We start from the raw sequence: 20,113 nt of genomic DNA, 5'->3' as shown, positions 1-20,113 counted from the left end.
GCATGCTGCTGAGGCTGGTGCCTGGTGCTCGTAGAGGAGCAGATTCGACCCAGGAACTGCCTTCCCTGGCGATTCCACAGTCAAGGCCCACGGTCTGTGATTCGAACCCAAGGAATGGCCTGACCTTCCTCCTGCCTCCCCCAGACCTCATCTCTGAGTCCCCGACATGCTGCTTGCTCACAGGTTCTGCCACTTCTCAGCTGTTTCAGAAAAAAAGAGTGATGAAGTACAAGACTGGCAAAGACATCCCCGCCCTCTTACCGTCACGGTAATGGTCTCGTATAGGCCCTGTGCTCTGGCTGTCCCTCCAAGAAGAGCCTGAGCTATGGAAATAAAGAGGTCGGAGTGGATGTCTGCACCGTCCCTCCGGAACACAGGGCTTTTCTGCACCTAGGGCCAAGCACAACAGATGCAGTCATGGGCGGAGAAGTCCTCCCTGAGAAGGACAACAGCCCCACATCCCAGCAGCCTGGGTGCAGGCCCTGACATGTGTTAGTTACGGTGACGCTGCTTGTGTGTGAGGAACAGAGTAACGAGGGAGAGAATGTACTTTCGCCAAAGTAGAACGTGGCCCCAGGCTCCAGGAGTTACACCAGATTTGTTTCTATGCTGCAATGCAAGAGTGTCAGTCTCAGATCAAGCCGTTCAACTGACAAATAAAAAAGTAAAATTGGCTTTTTGAACATTACAACAAAAATCTTACTCTAATGGAAGGTTTACACAGACTAGTACATCTACAAAGGCAAACAGTTTATTCTCCTAACAGTCCTTTGGTACAAACTACCCTCAAGACAGATGGGCAGCACGGGAATGACTCCGACTTTGTAAGCACTTTTGGGCATCAAAGACACTCCTTGCCTCGCAGCCATGCCCTCTCTGTGTTCTTGTCTATTACCACATGGGAGTGGGGCCTACCTGTCACAGAGCCTGGCTTCCAGCAGGTCACCTTTGTCTTGTATCTCCTGGTCTAGCAGTTCACCCTTTACAGTATTTTTATCTTTCTTTTAAATTATGAAGTATTTCATACACATACGAACAGGCAAAGTAAGTAACATCGCGCACACACACACACACACAGGCAAAGTAAGTAACATATCACACACACACACACACACACAGTGCCCACAACCCAGCTGAGATACCAACCCTCCAGCACCCCCCACCCCGAGTGACCCCCACGATGAATGGAGGAGTGACCGTTCCTACATATACACACGTGCCCCCAAATAATACGTAGCACCATCTCACGTGTGAACTGTTGACCGTGTCCCTCCCTGCCTCTGCTTGCAATCCGCTTTCCTTCCCTCACTGGTAACTGAGAAGTCTCCAGATGTGTCATGCTGACACATGTGGCTCTGGTTTCTTCCTCTGGCTGCTCTGAGGCACTCTGGCCCGTGTGGTGCACTCGGCCATGCTCTTCTCCCTCTTCTCCGAGGGCAGCAGGCTGTTGTCGGAGTCTCACTGCTACGAGCGAAGGAGTCTCGCACGCAGCCTGCGCGGCCTTCCTCAGGCGTGCACCTGGCGGGGCTGCCAGGACAGGGCGCTATCCCCCTCACCATCCCCCCGTTCCAGAAAACCAGGTCTGCTCCTGCACACGGTATGTAAAGCTGTACCTTTGGCACTTGCTATCTCCACAAACAATTCAACACATAAGTTAAAAACACAAGGAGATGTGTTCTGCATTTTTATGTGTGCTATGTTTCCAACCTGTAAACATCTTGAGGAAACTTTGCTCTGTCCAAACCTAGCACGAAGGTCTGACGTGACGGATATTTAACAACCCTACTGAGGTGGCCACTGTTGCCCTTAGAAACGCAGATGGCCAGATATGCTCCTATGAAGTGCCAACCTCTCTCTAGCGAGAAGCCCGGGCTGCACCCACACCCAGAGCAGAGGGTTGGAGAGAAGCCGTACAGGCAGAGCACCTACCCTGAATGTGATGAAAATTTCCCGTTTTCCTACAGGCATCCGCACAGTCTGGCCATCCTCGACTCCTATAAGGAAGAACAAAAGTTCAAAAGGGAAGAATTATCTTGGGACCTCCCAAGGGATTTTCTGCCCTAGATCCATTTACAAACCACTGACTTGCTTACTCATGCCCGTGAGGAGGAACACAATTACATACAGTACATCCAACGAGTGTAACTTTTCAAGGGTGCAAATACAGCAACTGATAAAAAAACAAGAGCACCTTCTATTCATTTATCCAAGTGTACTGGACCCCTACTCCTACCAGTCTGTGTAGTATTTCAGTGAGTTCAGAGTCTAGTAGGGGAGACAGCTATCGACCAAAGAGTTAACACCAACAAACGCATCATTACAAAGAGTATCATGTTCTTAGAAGGAAAAGACAAAGGACATGTAAGGAACAGGGAGAGTTCCAGAAGGCTTCCCCGGGGAAGCGACACTCGTGCTAGGAGCTTGGGGAGAAGAGTTAGCCGGCTGAAAAGAAGGTGGAAAGTGAGCTTGAGACACAGGGAGTGGTATACGCTGCTCTGTCCTGGAAGGCATCACGGCCTGTTCAAGGAGCTACGTGAAAGTCATGCAGGGCAGGCAACCAGGGGAGACTAACAAGACGGAGGCTGCAGAGGCCAGTAGGGGCTGAGACTGGAGGCCTTACTCCACCCCAACAGTCACAGCATGCTCTGCAGGGCGGGTGACATGATCACCCTGCAGGGGAAAGCCCGCCCCAGGAGAAAGAGCCAGTTGGGGAGAGCAGTCATAGGCTGCCCCTAGGGGCCAGGAGGGAGGAGTGGTGGTGCAGACTGGGCTGGCAGTGGGGACCATGCTGGTCTTGTTGACGGAAGGTGGAGGAGCCCCACAGGAGCAGAGCAGACGTGTCAGGTCCCTTCTGCCCAATGTGGCATGCAAGGGTAGCCCGTAGCAGAACTAGTGCAAAGATGAAAATTCAAGGAGATTCTAGTCCGCCCCTCCAGTCCAGGGCTCCAGGCCCTTAACCACAGCTTCTCCAACAGCCCAATCACAAGGAAACAAAGGCCTCAGCTCTCACAGCCCCCAGTGCATGGAGGAGCCCAGGACCAACCGGCAGGCACGGGGATCACCACTTTCTTCTTCTGCTTGGCTTGTCCTGCTCCTCTGCATACCACGCAGGGAGTCGTTATGATGGAACCTCGGCCCCCACATCTCCGACACGTGGAGCGCATCACAAAAGGGCCTGTATTTATGGTTTCCTAATAAAGAGAAGAAAAATAGAACCTTAAGCACATAGGTTAACTCTAACGGCCAAGCCTCTGGGGACACAACATACATCAGAGAAATGTCTCACTGAAGACTCATGTTCTGTGTGAACACGCACTAAAACATGCCACCTCAGAGCACAGGGGCAGGGGCTCACGTTGTCAATCTGATCTTCTAGAACATGCTAACTTCTCAACGCCAAATCACCAAGCTGATTATATGAGCTCAGAAAATGAGATAGTGCCTCTCTGTAGAGGTTCCTGAAATCCCCGGGGAGGTGAACAAATACATCTTAAAAAGAGCACTGCTCTTTTTGGGCGCCTGGGTGGCTCAGTGGGTTAAGGGTCTGCCTTTGGCCCAGGTCATGATGCCAGGGTCCCGGCTCCGCGGGGAGTCTGTTGCTTCTCCCTCCCCCTGCTCTCGCACTCTCTCTCTCCCTCTCAAATAAATATCTTTTTTTTTTTTTAAAGATTTTTAAAAATTTATTTGACAGAGAGAGACAGCGAGAGAGGAAACACAAGCAGGGGGAGTGGGAGAGGGAGAAGCAGGCTTCCGCCTGAGCAGGGAGCCCGATGCGGGGCTCGAACCCAGGACCCTGGGATCCTGACCTGAGCTGAAGGCAGATGCTTAACGACTGAGCCACCCAGGCGCCCCCAAATAAATAAAAATCTTAAAAAAAAAACCAAAAAACTTATGTTTCAAAGCTACAGAAAAAAAACCTCTACACATATACCCTTCTGTTCTGATGCTTCTACTCTATAAGACAGAACCCCAAAGGTGGAACTGCTGGGACAAATAATTATTATATTTAAAAATTTATGTGTCAGAGACTCTGGACTCCGGGAAACAAACTGAGGGGTACAGAAGGGACGGGGGTGGGGGAATGGGGTAGCTGGGTGATGGGTATTTTTTTTTTTTTAAAGATTTTATTTATTTATTTGAGAGAGAGAGAATGAGAGAGAACACATGAGAGGGGATAGGGTCAGAGGGCAAAGCATACTCCCTGCCAAGCAGGGAGCCCGATGCGGGACTCGATCCAGGGACTCCAGGATCATGACCTGAGCCGAAGGCAGTCGCTTAACCAACTGAGCCACCCAGGCGCCCTGGGTGATGGGTATTAAGGAGGGCACATGATGTGATGAGCACTGGGTGTTATATGCAACTAATGAACCGCTGAACACTCCATCAAAAACCAGTGATATACTCTATGTTGGCTAACTGAACATAATAAAAAAAATTTAAGTGTTACATTTACTTGCACATGGTACAAAATTCCAAAGTAAGAAAAGGAGGTACGGTGAACAGTTAAGTGTCACCCCACTCCCATCTCCTAGTTGTTCCAGGCGCCCTCCTCAGAGGCACAGCCACGGTGATATGCTTGTGTATCCTACTCTATCCGGACACACGCATTTCGAGCCATCTATGTGCACATTACGGGTTTTCAGTCACCCAAGGCAGCACTATGCACACGGTGCTGCAGCGTTTCTTTGGGTTTTTACAATTAAATGATCTCAGAAAGCACTTTTCACCAGTGTACAGCATCCTGTGACCTGGATGCACCACGATTTCTCAGGCCACTCACTCCTGGTGGTCACTGAGGCTTCAGTATTATACACAAGGCTGCAGGGGACACCCTGTACACACGCTGCGTCCCGAGTGTGGTCTGTAGGGTAGCTCCCCACAGAGATGCACACACAAGGGTCTGACGGCTCCTACAGTTGCCATTCCCATAAGCCAGCGTGCCGTCAGGGAATGTGCACACTCACGTCCCACGGGCTTGTTGGCACGGACTGTGACCATCTTTGAAATGCCTGCCCCTCTGGAGGGTGAGCCAAGGGCATCTGGTTTCCACCTGCAGGTCCCTGCAGGCTGCTGAGAGATGTTCACCACCCACCCACATTTCCTCTACGGTTCACCTTGCCCAGTTTTCCTGATGAGCTGCTGGCCTTTCCCCCATTATTCTGAAGGAGCTCTTTATATATTAGGGACACTAACCCTTTAGCAAACGTGTTACAAATATTTTTTCCTAGTCTTCAACATCATGTTTTTAGAGAAATATACTTCGGCTTTACTACCTTATCTCAATCTTTTGAGAAAAAAAAAAACTTTTTTTTAAAGAAGTTACAGCAATTCAGGGCATTGGAGAAAGGACCTTTGAAGTGAGAGGGAATTGGGAACAATCAATGAAAACTATCCGTAACAAGTGGCAGCAACTCAGCTCCCAAAACTGTAGCCACGGGAATGCACGTGCTCCCCAGGAGCGCCCTCTGGAGGACTATCCACTTGATTGCACACTGAGCAGCAAGCTGGTCCTTTTCTCAACAGGACCAGGTATAACTTTGGGTACACCCATCAGTGGACTCTTATCTGGCCATCAAAAATAATATTTAGAAATACTCAAAGACATGGAAAAATAAAACACATGAAAAGTGCGGGAAAACTGCAATGTATTATCCTCAACTGTTGAAAATTACACACATACAAGCAAAATCATTCAAAATGACATGACAAACTAGAAAATACACAATTCAAATCGTTGACGAAGGACTAATTTACTTAATTTAGAAAGAGCTTCTACAAATGCTGGGGTGCTTGGGTGGCTCAGTCCATTAAGCGTCTGCCTTTGGCTCAGGTCATGATCCCAGCATCCTGGGATCGAGCCCCGCATCGGGCTCTGTGCTCAGCAGGAAGCCTGCTTCTCCCTCTCCCTCCTGCCTGCCTCTCTGCCTAATTGTGATTTCTCTCTCACTCTGTGAAATAAATAAATAAAATCTTTAAAACAAAACAAAACAAAATAAGAGCTTCTACAAATGCCTCAGAATAAGACCAATTACCCAGCAGTGAGAAGGAAAAAAGGCTGAAAAGACATAAAGGAAAACTGGTCCTCAAATTCTCAAGATGTTCAACCTCACACGTGACAGATGCAAAATGAGCATGAGAAATGGGGTTATGTAAAGGTACTCAGTGTCTGTACCAGCACAAGATCAACAGGTACCTGGCTAGGTAAGGGATGGTGCATCTGTGAAGGAACCGCTGTAGCCATGCAGACTGGGGCAGCTATGTACACAGAGTGTTTGCCAAATACACTGAGAAGTAGAAACAAAATAAAATACTGAGGTACAAACAGAGCTAATTGTATTATACTGTTCATATAAAAAACCGTGCGTATGCGTACACGCATCTAAGACAACAGGGGATGCTTCTGAGGAGTGGAAATACAATGGCTGAGAGCTGACAATGGGAGGGACACTTATTTTACATTATTTACAATTGTACCCACTAACTTTTTAATGATTTGCATATATTACCTATTCGAAAACTAATTTAAAACAAAAATAAAGTTCCATTTTTTTGATTTTTTAAAAAAGATTTTATTTATTTATTTATTTATTTATTTTAAAGATTTTATTTATTTGACAGAGAGAGACACAGTGAGAGAGGGAACACAAGCGGGGGCAGTGGGAGAGGGAGAAGCAAGCTCCCCGCGGAGCAGGGAGCCTGATGCAGGGCTCGATCGCAAGACCCTGGGATCATGACCTGAGCCGAAGGCAGACGCTTAATGACTGAGCCACCCAGGCACCCCAAAAGATTTTATTTATTTGAGAGAGCGAGCATGAACGGTGGGGAGAGGCAGAAGGAGAAGGAGAAGCAGGCTCTCCATGGAGCAGGGAGCCCTATGTGGGGCTCAATCCCAGGACCCTGGGATCATGACCTGAGCCGAAGGCAGATGCTTAACCAACTGAGCCACCCAGGCGCCCCTAAGATTTACTTATTTTAGAGAGAGAGGGAGTATGTGTGCACTGCATGTGCGTGTAGGGGGAGGAGCAGAGGGAGAGAGAATCTCAAGCAGACTCCCCGCTGAGCACAGAGCCCAACGTGGGGCTGAATTGCTCGACCCTGAGCCTATGACCTGCACCAAAATCAAGAGTCAGACGCCCAGCCAACTGAGCCACCCAGGTGTCCCCCAAAATGAAGTTCTTAATCAACTGGACAAAAACAAACTTAAAATGCTAGAGTGGTGGGATTATCAGGGACTTCTACTTTTTTTTAAAGATTTTTATTTATTTGACAGAGAGAGATACAGCGAGAGAGGGAACACAAGCAGGGGGAGTGGGAGAGGGAGAAGCAGGCTTCCCACTGAGCAGGGAGCCCAATGCAGGGCTCGATCCCAGGACCCTGGGATCATGACCTGAGCCGAAGGCAGACGCTTAACGACTGAGCCACCCAGGCGCCCCGGACTTCTACTTTTTTAAGAACTTTTCTGCTCTCAAAGACAACTTCTACCTCATACCAGCATACACACACAATGACTGATTTTAAAGGTGGGTAGTAGAGAACTTCTCAATCCCCTCAAACAGGAATCCATCTTAATGGAATACAAACATAATCAGTGAAAACCTAACTACAATTAAATATATAAAATATAATCATAGTGAAAGGGGAGAAAAAGAATTGACCCAAATAACTTTTGAGCACAGTATTTTAACTATACACCTTCAATCAAAAGATGAAAAGAACTCTAAACAGCAAATGCCAGTAACTAGGACTATTTTTCACAGTGGTCTGAGGAACAATCCTAAAACTCGTTTTTGTGTTACAGGGTTGAGCAAATGAGTAAATATATTGAGGATAATCAAAGCCAGACTTCTCTGTATCAGAAAAAAGTTTCATATACAGATAGGCAGAAGACTAGATGAACCTTGTGGTATTGGGCTAGAAGTGGAACTATCACGTTGAACTCGCTGGTTTGTCAGAGCGATAGTGGGTGGAGGGATAGGTGTGTGCGTGTACATGTCTACGTATAATGTGAATAATATGGAAGGAGGTACAGATATGGGCATATACATGCGTGTTTGCACACAAGCACGCACATATGTTTTTCCCAGGCCTAGTCTGTGGGAGGGCATAGAAGCAGCAAACCTCCAGACGCAATGAGCACACCCAGAGCACAGGTCTTGGTTTCTAAATCCCAGGAGACACTAGAAGCAACCAGGACCCCTTGGAGAAACGACTGGCTCAAGGGTATGGCAGGAAAAGCACAAGTTGAGTCTAGAACACCCGACTGTGATAGGAAGTGCTCAAAGAATGAGGGGGACCTGTCAAAGGATACACGAGCCAGCTAGAAGGGACTCTACAGGCCAAGTCAAGAACAATTTGAATATCGAAGGCAGTAATTATACTGATTACAGCCCAGTGAATCAAATAAGAATACCTGAGTTCATACTGCTATAAATGAATGATAAATACATCAATGGAGAATAGAAAGTTCTTCCTTTCAGAAGAATGCCAACTAAGACACGCAGAAGGATGCTGGGATCAGAAAATCACCATCTTGCGACTGTTCCAGTAATAACTAATTGGCAAGAATGATCAATGGACACCACAACTATTGGGTGAAAGTTTGATGAGGAACCGGAGATTTATAGAGTGTTAGGGTACCTCACCACAACTTCCTCATTAATTTCAAAGGGAAAATTAATAACTTTACAGTGAAGAAAGCTGGTGGACACCACCTTAACTAACTACTAGTGCTCAAATGTCACATTACCACTAACGGGACAAACGGACACCTTATGACTCCTGACATGATCCACTGGAAAGGGATGTGGTGTTTCACCAAAAACACATAATCTGAATCTTATGAGAAAATATCTGATGAATTCCAAATAAAGGGCATTCTACAAAACAGCTGGCCTGTAATCCTAAAAAATGTCAAGGTCATAAAGAAAAAGAAAAGCTGAGGAACTATTTGATATTAAAGGAAACAAAAGATATGACAACCAAATACCACACAAGATCCTAGCTTGGATCCTGGACCAGGAAAAAAAGGACACCATAAGGACAAATGAAAAAATGTGAGTGCTCGCTTCAGCAACACATATACTGAAATTGGAACGATACAGAGGAGATTAGCATGGCCTCCGTACAAGGATGACATGCAAATTCGTGGAGCGTTCCACATTAAAAGAAAAAAAAAAAAAGGAGAAGAAGAAGAAAAAATGTGAATAAGTACAGATAACGGTATTGTAGCAACATTAAATTTCCTCATTTTGACAACTGCACTAGGGTTATGTAAAAGAACAAGAATGTTCTTTGAAAATACATAACACAGATGGCAAAGCAAATGGGACAGAATGCTGACAACTGGTGATCTGGCTAAGGAATAATGGAGTGACCCTTTATACTGTTCTGTAAGTTTGTATGCCTGGGTGGGATGCCTGGGTGGCTCAGTTGGTTGGGTGTCTGCCTTTGGCTTAGTCATGATCCCAGGGTCCAGGACTGAGCCCCATGTTGGGCTCCCTGCTCAGCGAGGAACCTGCTTCTCCCTCTCTCTGCCTGCCGCTGCCCCTGTTTGTGCTCTCTCTGTCAAATAAATAAAATCTTAAAAAGAAAAAAAAAAGAAAGAAAGAAAAAATGATGACGCTTCAAGCAAAATTTAAACCTCCCTCCCTCCACCATGGTTTCAAATTACCAAAATATCCCCAAGTGTATTTTCAGAGAGAACAGTGCAGTACCATTGACCAAGACAGAGCACTCAGGGAAAAAGAAGGTTACAGCTAAAACAGTCCCAGCAAACTACGGCCTCTCAAAGCACTAAGTACTGCCGGGTAACCAGCCGTGGGAGCACAGAAAGCAGGATGGTGAGGAAGAGAGTGGGCAGGCCAGAGGTGGGAGGCCCCGAGGGAAGGGGTGGGGATGGGGGCTCTTACCATTCCAGAGCCGCCACAGTAGTGGCAGTTCTGCAGCTTGGTGCCAGGCTCGTTCCCCTTGCCGTCACACCGCTCACAGGTGTCAGTGATGTTCACGGTGAACTCCTTGTTGACTCCCTTGGCTGCTTGATTAAACGTCAACTCCATGATGTACTAAAGAAATCAGAGGACAGCCTGACATCTTTCTTTTGATAATTACCAACATGATCCTCCACTTCAAAAAGCAAGGGAGGGCAATGGTCAGCAGTTTCCAGTTCTTTTTTCTTTTAAGGTAGTTTTATATTTACAAAATTGAGGAGGAGGTAGAGAGGTCACCCACACACACCCCCACCCCGCCCCACACATGTACAGCCTCTCCCATCATCAGCATCACTCACTGGAATGTACATATTTTTTTTTAATCAAGGATGAACCTATATGGACACATCATAATCATCCAAAGCCCATAGTTTACATTACGGTCCACCCTTGGTGGTATACATCCTATGGGTCTGAACAAATGTCCATTGTTATAAAATCATAGAGTACTTCCACTAAATGTGAATTGCACTAAAAAATCCTCTGTGCTCCACCTACTCATCTCTTCACCCAGCTACACTACTTTTTAACTATTTTACTTACCTATCCTCGGCCTAATAAGAATGGATGGGACTCAAGTGATTCTGCCGTACTCCTCAGGATTTTTAAAAGGGAATGTTTGTTTTCAGTGAAAATGTACTTTTCAACAAACTGTTCACAGATAATATTTGGACACAGTCCTTAAAGACAGCTGGAAAGATCCACAATCATAACTGAAGTCATAAAACATCCCCCCCCCTCTCTTCAACTCTGATCATGTCTTATTAGGACATAAATATGCCGTGTGTCTCCCTACTGGATTGAGCTCTCCTAGAATAATGTAGCAGGCCTTCAAGATAAAATACTTACACCTCGAGAGCCTTAGTCTTAGGCTGCCTGATTAAGCAGCTGCAAGAATATAGTTAAAATGAATGTACACATATTACCTACATGATTTTACTTAAAATTAGAATGATTTCTACCAAAATGGCGGCTTCCAGATCATTCTATTGAGCTGCTATGCCTTTTTCTTTTTTCTTTTTCTTTTTGAGAAAAAGAAACTGATAAAATCTGTTTGCCTCACATTGAACAGCTAAAATGTGAATGATTCTTCAAAACAAGGAGCTTACCTCCTGAGGCTGATTGAATACACTCTGAAAATCTCCAAAAGAAGATGATGAGAATTCCCCAAAGATCTTCCTGAAGAGCTCCTCTGGGTCGACAGTGGGGCCTCCCTTCCAGTAGCCCTGTCCAGAGCTGCCGGCCCCAGGATCGAAGCCAGCAGAGCCGTACGCATCATACTGCTTCCTCTTCACTTCGTCACTCAGCACCTACCGGAAAGGCCCAACAGTCAGGCCCGCCCGAGTCTCCCAATGCCCAGAACACAGACATGAGTGCACACCAAGTACAGATAAGGGGATTGTAGCAACATTAAATTTCTTGGTTTTGACAAATGTACTGTGGTCATGCAAAAGAATGTTCTTGTTCTTAGAAAACACACACTGGATGACTGAAGAATAAAGAGACGGGTCTGTGACTTACTCCCAAACAGCTGGTGGCATGCATGCGCAAGCGAGCGCACACACATACACACAAAGAGCAGATATGTGACACTCTATGTATCCTGAACCCCTCAGATGCTCGAAGTCTGGGGAGAAGGTCACTCTGGAATGGCTCAGCAGTCATCCACAAGTACGTGCTTCATCCCTCTGATTACATTTCAAATTCCTCAAGGGCAGCCTTCTACTTTTACAATCCCCACCAGCCCCAGGAGACAGCAATGCCCTAAGTAAGGGCGTCATCAAATAAGTATGGGATTAATTAATCCAACCAGGAGCTCCTAGACCCGACTACAAATCCCAACGACCTGGGAGCTCTGTTAATACAGATGATTAGGGGCGCCTGGGTGGCTCAGTCGTTAAGCGTCTGCTTTCGGCTCAGGTCATGATTCCAGGTCCTGGGATCGAGTCCCACATCGGGCTCCCTGCTCAGCGGGGAGCCTGCTTCTCCCTCTGCCACTCCCCCTGCTTGTGTTCCCTCTCTCGCTGTGTCTCTCTCTGTCAAATAAATAAATAAAATCTTTAAAAAAAAAAAAAAAAAAAAATACAGATGATTAGATCCTGTTTTCTCGTGAGATGCCAAGTGGGATCTAGCGGGAGACCTGGGAATCTTTTCTTCACTGAGGTAATGTGGCATGGGGAACACAGCCTTCACACGGGACCTCATGACGTGTCAGGCCATCCTGTGCCACACACTCGGATGTACACAAGCAGCTAAATGACGGCGGCTGCACACACAGGTAGGTCGTGTTACCTCATAGGCCTCTGCCAGCTGGGAGAACTTCTCCTTGGCTTTGGGATCGTCCTTATTTGTGTCTGGGTGGTATTTCTTGGCCAGCTAAGGGAGGAAATGGTAAATTACTATGGACACAAGATGATGACTAACAGTGGACCCCAAAGACAGTCACAATCTCACCTCCTTTATAGCAGTTGTTTAAGATTTTGTGACCAACAGCAATACTCAGAACAAGGTTTAAGACTTTAAAATAAACCTGTTTCTTCAAATCTGAGGCATATACACATTTTCCAACACAACAAATGTCTACCAAAAATAACAACTGATCCTTTAGAACTTGGGCACCTTTACGAAAGCAGTGTAAAACAGTGTGTCCAACGGACTACCATCTACGTAAAAAGAGAAGACACTAACTACCAGCTGTATAAACTATTCTGAAAGAACACACGATAAACTGGTAGCACTGATTGCAACAGGAGGGATGTAGATAAACGGGAAGGAGGGAGGCTTTCCACTGTATACTCCTTTGTACCTTTCAAATTCTGAATAAAGGAAATATACTAGCTATTCAAAACACAGGTTTAAAATATTAAAAAACCCGCTCAGCTGTCCAGAGCATACAGGTGTGCTGAGCCGCTCTAAAACAAAGGTGACCTTGTGGCTGCTCTGAGCAGTGCTGTGCACGTAGTAGGTGGTTCACTGTGTGTGCCGCGGCTACCGATGCCTTCCAAGCCTGGCTTACCGAGGTCCCTCACGTGAGGAAAGGAGGCGCACAAAATGCTAAAGCTTACTGGAGAAGCCGCGTGGCTCTGACACCCCGAGTGGCTGCAGTCAGGATGCGGGAAGTTAAGCGCAGAGCCTCAGGATCAGAGCGCCCAGAGCCACTGTCTGCTAGCCCTGGGATCTTGGGCAGAATGTCACTATGCACAATTTCCTCATCCGCAAGATGACAATAATGGTATCTACTTCACAGGGCTGTGGCGGGGATAAAATGAGATAACGCATATTCTACAAGGAGCAGAAGGCCACTGGGTGTTATACTCAACTAATGAATCGTTGAACACCACATCAAAAAACTAATGATGTAGTATATGCTGGCTAACTGAACAAAATAAAAAAAAGAAAAAGAAAAAGAAAGAAATAAAAATAAAATGAGCACAAGGCATGACACACAGTAACATTCAACATCAGCTATTATTAGAACATAAAAGGGAGCAGAAGGACATGTTCAGGAGGTGGGGGCATCTAATAAGTTCTGACAGGAATTTTAAATTGTCAATGATGAGCCAAAACTTCCTGATTGTTATCAGTATACCCCAAACCATCAGGATGACCACTGTGAAATACAGCACCGAAGCAGACAACCTTAGAGCTCACAGGTGAGGTACTGTGTCCACGGCTTAGGTGAAAGGAATGAGGGGAGATGTCATATGTAAAGATCAAGTTTGTGCCAACTAAAGACAAAACAGCGTCACGGCTCAGAGTGCCAAATGAGGACCCAAAGGAGTTCAAATTCAAGCAAGTTCTCAGACACATCACAGGGCTATATGACATCACGGGGCCATGCTGGAGACAGAAGGACAAAACAGTCTCATTTTAGACAAACACGATCATGTGAGATTCATATGGTTTCAAAGGGGATTGGGTACATTTTAACGTAATTTTTAAACACCCATCACAGTTAAAAAAAAAAAAAAAAAAGAGGGGTGTCAGCACATTATCAAAGTCTGAGAAACATGACAGGATTCTTTCCTGTGACAGGGAACTCACTTTCACCCAAGGTGGAGTGTACCATGACCAAGAGCTCTCGTCAATGGAGAGCTCTTCGTTAGAGTAAGTCTAACTCCTGCTTTTGGTTCATAGGTCACTTTAATCCCCTTTTACAAATCAGCCTGGCAAATAATTGACCCCACAGAGTCCTTCCTTTACAATAAGAATCAAACAGCTCTCAATCTTCCATGGTAGCAAAAGAAAGCAATACAAGTCCCTAAGCCTACAAAGAAAGAACTGGTCATGTGCTACCCAACTTTGGTTTCCAGGAGGATGGAGGGTGCTGGCAGGTTGCCAGAAACATCCACTCACTCCCCAAAGTCAGGGAGACAGAACAAAGGCAGCAGCAGGAGAAGCTCCGCCACTGCAGAGTAGGGCTCCACTGGTGCCTCTGAACTCAACCTGCTTCTGGAGATGCTGGTCCTCACACCAGTTCGTGGAAACAGGCCAGAGGCTGTGTGTTAACCCCGAAGCAGGATCTCCAGGGACAGCCAGTAGATCATCGTGGGCCACAAAGCTGGTCCCAAAAGCCAGGTAAGACAGAGCGGTATACTCATGAGATTAGCTTAAGGAAAAGAGAGATCTTTTGCAGTATTTTAGTCTCGTGTATGACACATATTGACTGATGGGGCCTTGGCTGGATGTCATAACCTCTCCAGGCCTGTCAGGAGGATGGAATGATGCAATACACCCAAAGCTTTCATCAAGGTCTGACCCCAGAAATTTCTCTATAAAGGCTACTATAAAAATGTCCATTTTTAAATTGCACAGCTTTACCTGATCTTTTCATTTCCACACCTAAAAACTTGAGTGGTTCCCTACTCTCTTTTCTCACATTATAGATTTTATTGTTTTTAAGTAATCTCTACACCCAACATGGGGCTCAAAGTCATGACCCCAAGATCAAGAGGTGCATGCTTCACCAACTGAGCCAGCCAGGCCCCTTCCTGCTCTCTCTTAAATTAAGTTTCTAGTGCTTACAAACAGCCTCATGTGTCCCAATAGTTTGGCCCCGGAGTTCACTCCTCTCCCACTCTTACATCTGGTACCTTACCCTCTAGCTCAAAAGAAGCAGCATGTTATTCACTGTCCCAAGCCAGGGTCTCTGCCTCCTACCCCCGTGCCTTTGCTCATTCTATTACAACCCAGTAATGGACAAAGAATCTGAATACATATACAGCAAATGGCCAATAAGCACATACAAAGATGCTCAACATCATCAGCGACCACAGAAAAGCAAATTAAAACCACAGTGAGACACCACTTCACACTCAGTAGAGTGGCTATAATCAAAAGGACAGACAAGGGGCGCGTGGGTGGCTCAGTCAGTTAAGCGTCTGCCTTCGGCTAAAGTCATAATCCCAGGGTCCTGGGATCGGGTTCCCTGCTCAGCAGGGAGCCTTCTTCTCCCTCTGCCTTTCCCCCTGGGCTTGTGCTCGCTCTCTCACTCGCTCACTCACTCTCTCTCAAAAAAATAAATAAAATCTTTTAATTAAAAAAAAAAAAAAAAAAAAAAGGAAAAAAAAAAAAAAATGTTGGTGGGGATGCGGAGAAGTCGGAACCCTCCGATGGTGGGAATGTAAAATGGTGCAGCCATTTTGAAATATTCTGGCAGTCCCTCAAGAGATTAAACACGGATTTATCATGTGACCCAGCAATTTCACTCCTAGGTATATGAACATACTCACAAGAAATGAAAACATGGGTCTACACAAAACTTATACGTGGATGTTACCAGCAGCACTACTGATAAATAGAAAAAAAGGGGAAACAGGGCACCTGGGTGGCTTAGTCGGTTAAGCATCCAACTCTTGGTTTCAGCTCAGGTCATGATCTCAGGGTCATGAGATCGAGCCCACATCAAGCTCCACACTCAGCGGGGAGTCTGCTTGAGATCCGCTCTCTCCCTCTCCCTCTGCCCCTCCCTGCCACGTGCGCACACACACGTTCTCTCTAATAAATAACTCTTAAAAAAAAAAAGACTTTAAAAAATAAATAAATAAAAATAAAAATCTTTGGTTCTTCCTCTCTTTTTTTCTGAAGCATTAACCAGCAGGGCACTATGTGCTTGAGGAACTGTCCAGGAACACCCATTGTTCTCATCTCATTCTACACTGTCAGCCGCACGGGACCCATACGTATGGGTAGATACACCTCACTGGTGAGCAGACTAGGCCAACAGCATCCCTTCTACAGTCTTGTCCCTAAAATCTGGCTTCCATACAGACCTGGTAATAGGCTTTCTTGATCTCCTTCTGGCTGGCATTTCGGGGCACTCCTAGTATCTGGTAATAATCCTCTTTGGCCAAAGGGGAGCTCGTGTGGAAGGAGGCAGTACAAACAAAAGGGTAACTTTTTACTCCTAAAAAAGAAAAAAGGAAAGAAAATCACTCTGGGAATGTGCTCAACGAAAGGAAATTGTGAGTAAACAACCAGCCAGGTTATACCTGTGAAGGAACGGAGATCATAGCTTTGGAGTCAGCTTTCCTCCAAGCCCTCTGGACACCAAACTCACTGCACTTCAAAAATGGCCAAGGCCACTGTATATAATGAATATAAAACAAACACCACTGGGCAGGGCTGATTCTGCTGGATCACAATACAGTGAGGGGGTACCCTAATTACACCACCAAAGGAGCAGCACCCCAGATGCAGGCTATACCTGGGGGATGATTAAAAAGGGACCCTGTCCCACTGTTACACTACTCCAGCATCTGCCACATGCCAGGTATCCTCACGAATGCTTTGTCTCACTTAATGCTTAACAATTCCCCAGGTTCCCTCCCTTCACCATGCAACCTTGGGGATCTGCTTCTGGGGTGGTTCTCGGAGGGTGGTCCCTGGACCAGCAGCACCATCAGCTTGTTGGAAATGTCCATTTTCAGGCCCCACCCCAGACCTGAATCAGAAACTCTGGAGGTCCAGTAGGCTATGCTTAATTAGCCCTCCAAGTGATTCTGCCACAACCTCAATTTGAGGACCACTGTACTAAAGAAATGGTTCTTAGTGTTTCAAGTCACCGATCTAAGAGAATCTGATAAAAGTGCTCCCCTCCCCTAAAAACAATACACCTATATAGACACACAGGGTTAAAGGGCGCTAGGCCTGAACCTGCTTACCCCAGAGCAGCTAATGGGTCAAAGCCCAAGACAGGCAGCCATATGCCCTTTCATGCTTCTGGCATCAGCACCAGGAGGACCAGCCACCAGCAGACACACTCTGCCCCACTCAACTGCCCTCGGGGCCTGTGGTAGAGAACTAAGCTGGACTGGTCTGTCACCAAGTGAAGCAGGGGAGCCACCCCACACCTTGAGCCCTGCCTAACCCCCAACACATCCTGTGACAAATGAAGATAGGCAGGGCAGGGCAGGGGGTGAAAGGGAGCCACGTTAAGGCATAAGAGTCGCGACAACTCCAGGTTTCCAAGTCAGACTTCTGCCTACAGAGAAGCTTCTGGATTCACCATTCATTCATTCAGCAAATACTCACTGAGCATCTATTACTTGCCAGGCACTGGGTTCTGCTCCAGGAATAGGTAGCAGACCATTGAAAGGGAACTGCCCTTCTGAAGCTTACGTGTATTCAAGATCTTAACACTGTAGTAGGCACTGAGGACACAAGATGAAGAAAAAAGCCAAAGCCAAGGAGCTTACAGTCCTGAAGAAGAGTGTGGGAGGCAGTGTGCAAAAAGCTTTTAGTATACAAGGACATGCAGAGTCACATACAAAGGGTCACCTAATCAGGGTTTCTCAAACTCACATTGTTGATGATGGGACTGGATTCCTCCTGGTGGAGGGATTTTCCTATTGTTATGGGTTAATTCTGTCCTCTTCCCCCAATTCACGTATTGAGGCCCTAATCCCCAGTGCCTCAGAATGTGATTGGAGGCAGGGTGTTTAAAGACATACCCTGCCAAAACACTGATCTTGGACTCTAGCCTCTAGAACTGTGAGGATAAATGTGGTTCTTTGTTATGGCATCCCTGGCCAATTAAAATACCTGTATGTCAAAGGATGTTGAGTAGCACCCTGGCCAACTATTTATAAGTAGCACACTCTACTCCCCCTCTACCCCTGCCACATGCTGGCACCTAAAAACGTCTCCAGACAGGGGCACCTGGGTGGCTCAGTCATTAAGCGTCTGCCTTCGGCTCAGGTCATGATCCCAGGGTCCTGGGATCGAGCCCCGTATCGGGCTCCCTGCTCGGCCGGGAGCCTGCTTCTCCCTCTCCCACTCCCCCTGCTTGTGTTCCCTCTCTCGCTGTGTCTCCGTCTGTCAAATAAATAAATAAAATCTTAAAAAAAAAAAAAAAAGTCTCCAGACATTGCCAAACGTCCTGTAGAGGGCAAAATCATCCCCAGTCGAGAACCACTGACGATCCAACTGAAAAAGTTCCAGAAAGGTCTTTTAAGGCAGCTGCTGTTAAGCTGTAGAAATTAACCAGGCTAAGGAAAGGTTTGAATCCGCCCAGAATTACACCTACAGTCCTGATGTTATTTGAAACAGCTTCCCCTTTACTGCTCAAAAGTGCCTCATTTGGCTGCAAAATCATGTATCACCTTTGGTTCACAGGAAAGTCCTCGTGCATTTAGTAACTAGTGATGTAACTAGATTTTATGCATGTAGAGAGGTGGTTAGAGGTAATGATGCTGATGATGATTAATGAGGGCTAGGACTAAACCGAAGGGCCTTTGAGCTATACTAAGGAGTCCGGATTTTATCATGCAGGCAATAGGGAGACACTGCAAGTGTTAAACGGAATCGATGGGCTTTCCATGAGAAAGCGGTAACAACAACAACAACAAACTGGAAGCCTGGGAGACCACTTAAGATTAATCTGAACACAAAACACAACCAGGGGTGTTGAGGCTATCCAGGAAGCAGGCAAGATCATCAGACAGGAGAATGACTAGGGAACACGACCAACAGCACAATTCAGACACATGGTTGGTTCAACGTTTCTTCCTTCCTTCTCTCACTATAATGGATGTCATCCAACACAGAACAGAACCATCAATGCTAAACACTTAGAGGCTTAATACATATTAATTCAGTAACGCCTCCAGAAATTAAGAAAGCTGGCTTTGAACCAAGGCTCCACCATCTTTCTGCTTTGTCACATTATACAAGGTGTTTAACATCTAGGCTTAAGTTTCTTTATCTATACAATGGAACAGCAACAGTGTCTATCACATGGAAATGATCCATGCCTGGTACATGGAAAGTGCTCAATAAATGTTAGTTTGTATTTTTATTACAATTACCCATTTAAGGACTTAGCAAAGACTGTTAAGTGTGCCCTTCAGTTAAAACCATGTGGTGGAAAGAGCATAAGCTATCAAAGGACAGCCCTGGGTTTGGGACAACTCTTCTCATCTAGCTTTATGACCTCAGTTTCCCGTTCTTTAAAATGAGAATGACGACACCCTTCTTGCAAGATTGTTACCATCAAGAGAAATGGGTCACAAAGTGCCTAGCACCATAACAGGTGCTCACCGAAAAGTAATTACCTCCTCCCTTCCGTCCAGAAGGTGAAGGGAGAAGACGGGAACGGAATAGGGTAATGGAGCAGCAGCAGGCCGGAAAAAGGCTTCTAGAAATGTTGACAGAGAAGTGAAGGTTGTAGGCCTACGGAGCGTTTCACTACCGCCGCCGGGCTCCATGTAGCTCTCCCCTGTTCACGACTTCTGAGAAGCCATTTGGGCCTCTCTGCCTCCTGCTTGCCAGTCTCTCCAAACAATTCCTCTTACAGGTCAGAAGACACCCTCCACCCCGCTACCCCCGCAGCCGGATCGAGCCACTCCCTTCCCGGCCTTAGAGCCCCCACACTCGGGCTCTGGAACCTGCCCTCACCTTTGAAGCTGACACCGGGTCTCAATGTCAGCAGCGCCCCGGAGCCCCGAGCTCCCAAGGAAGGCGCGAAGGTAGTGACGTTCAGCTTGTGGCCCAGCGAAGCCCCCACCACGCCCCCCGTGGGCGGCCGGGCGCCTCTCCCCGCTGTAGCCGGCAGCCGGGGGGTCCCCACAGCCACCAGCAACCAGCGCGTGGAGCACCGCGCCGCCATCTTGGCCCAGGGACACGGC

At 46.6% G+C, this 20,113-nt stretch overlaps 1 protein-coding gene and 1 non-coding gene across 4 annotated transcripts in view; one reads left to right on the top strand and one right to left on the bottom strand.

Moving 5' to 3' along the window:
• DNAJA3 (DnaJ heat shock protein family (Hsp40) member A3) overlaps window positions 1–20,113 on the bottom strand; it is a 29,391-nt gene extending 9,278 nt beyond the window's left edge. Inside the window, exons 1-8 of one of the 3 annotated variants that reach the window (XM_021698359.1) lie at window positions 19,884–20,113; window positions 16,259–16,392; window positions 12,279–12,362; window positions 11,096–11,296; window positions 9,909–10,061; window positions 3,044–3,191; window positions 1,930–1,994; window positions 262–390 (exon numbers count right to left, since the gene is read on the bottom strand). In XM_021698359.1, the coding sequence (XP_021554034.1) occupies window positions 262–390; window positions 1,930–1,994; window positions 3,044–3,191; window positions 9,909–10,061; window positions 11,096–11,296; window positions 12,279–12,362; window positions 16,259–16,392; window positions 19,884–20,094 (1,125 nt within the window). In that variant the 5' untranslated portion in view covers window positions 20,095–20,113. The remainder of the gene's footprint in view (window positions 1–261; window positions 391–1,929; window positions 1,995–3,043; window positions 3,192–9,908; window positions 10,062–11,095; window positions 11,297–12,278; window positions 12,363–16,258; window positions 16,393–19,883) is intronic. The other 2 variants (XM_021698357.2, XM_021698358.2) reach the window with 2 other exon arrangements.
• Window positions 9,058–9,164, top strand: LOC123324962. The gene has a single exon (XR_006540138.1). It is a non-coding gene; the product is annotated as a U6 spliceosomal RNA (small nuclear RNA).

This window comes from Neomonachus schauinslandi, chromosome 5, assembly GCF_002201575.2.
Source record: "Neomonachus schauinslandi chromosome 5, ASM220157v2, whole genome shotgun sequence".
NCBI lineage: Eukaryota > Metazoa > Chordata > Mammalia > Carnivora > Phocidae > Neomonachus > Neomonachus schauinslandi.
The sequence above is the reverse complement of the archived record's forward strand: the minus strand, read 5'-3'. Positions and strand labels throughout refer to the sequence as shown.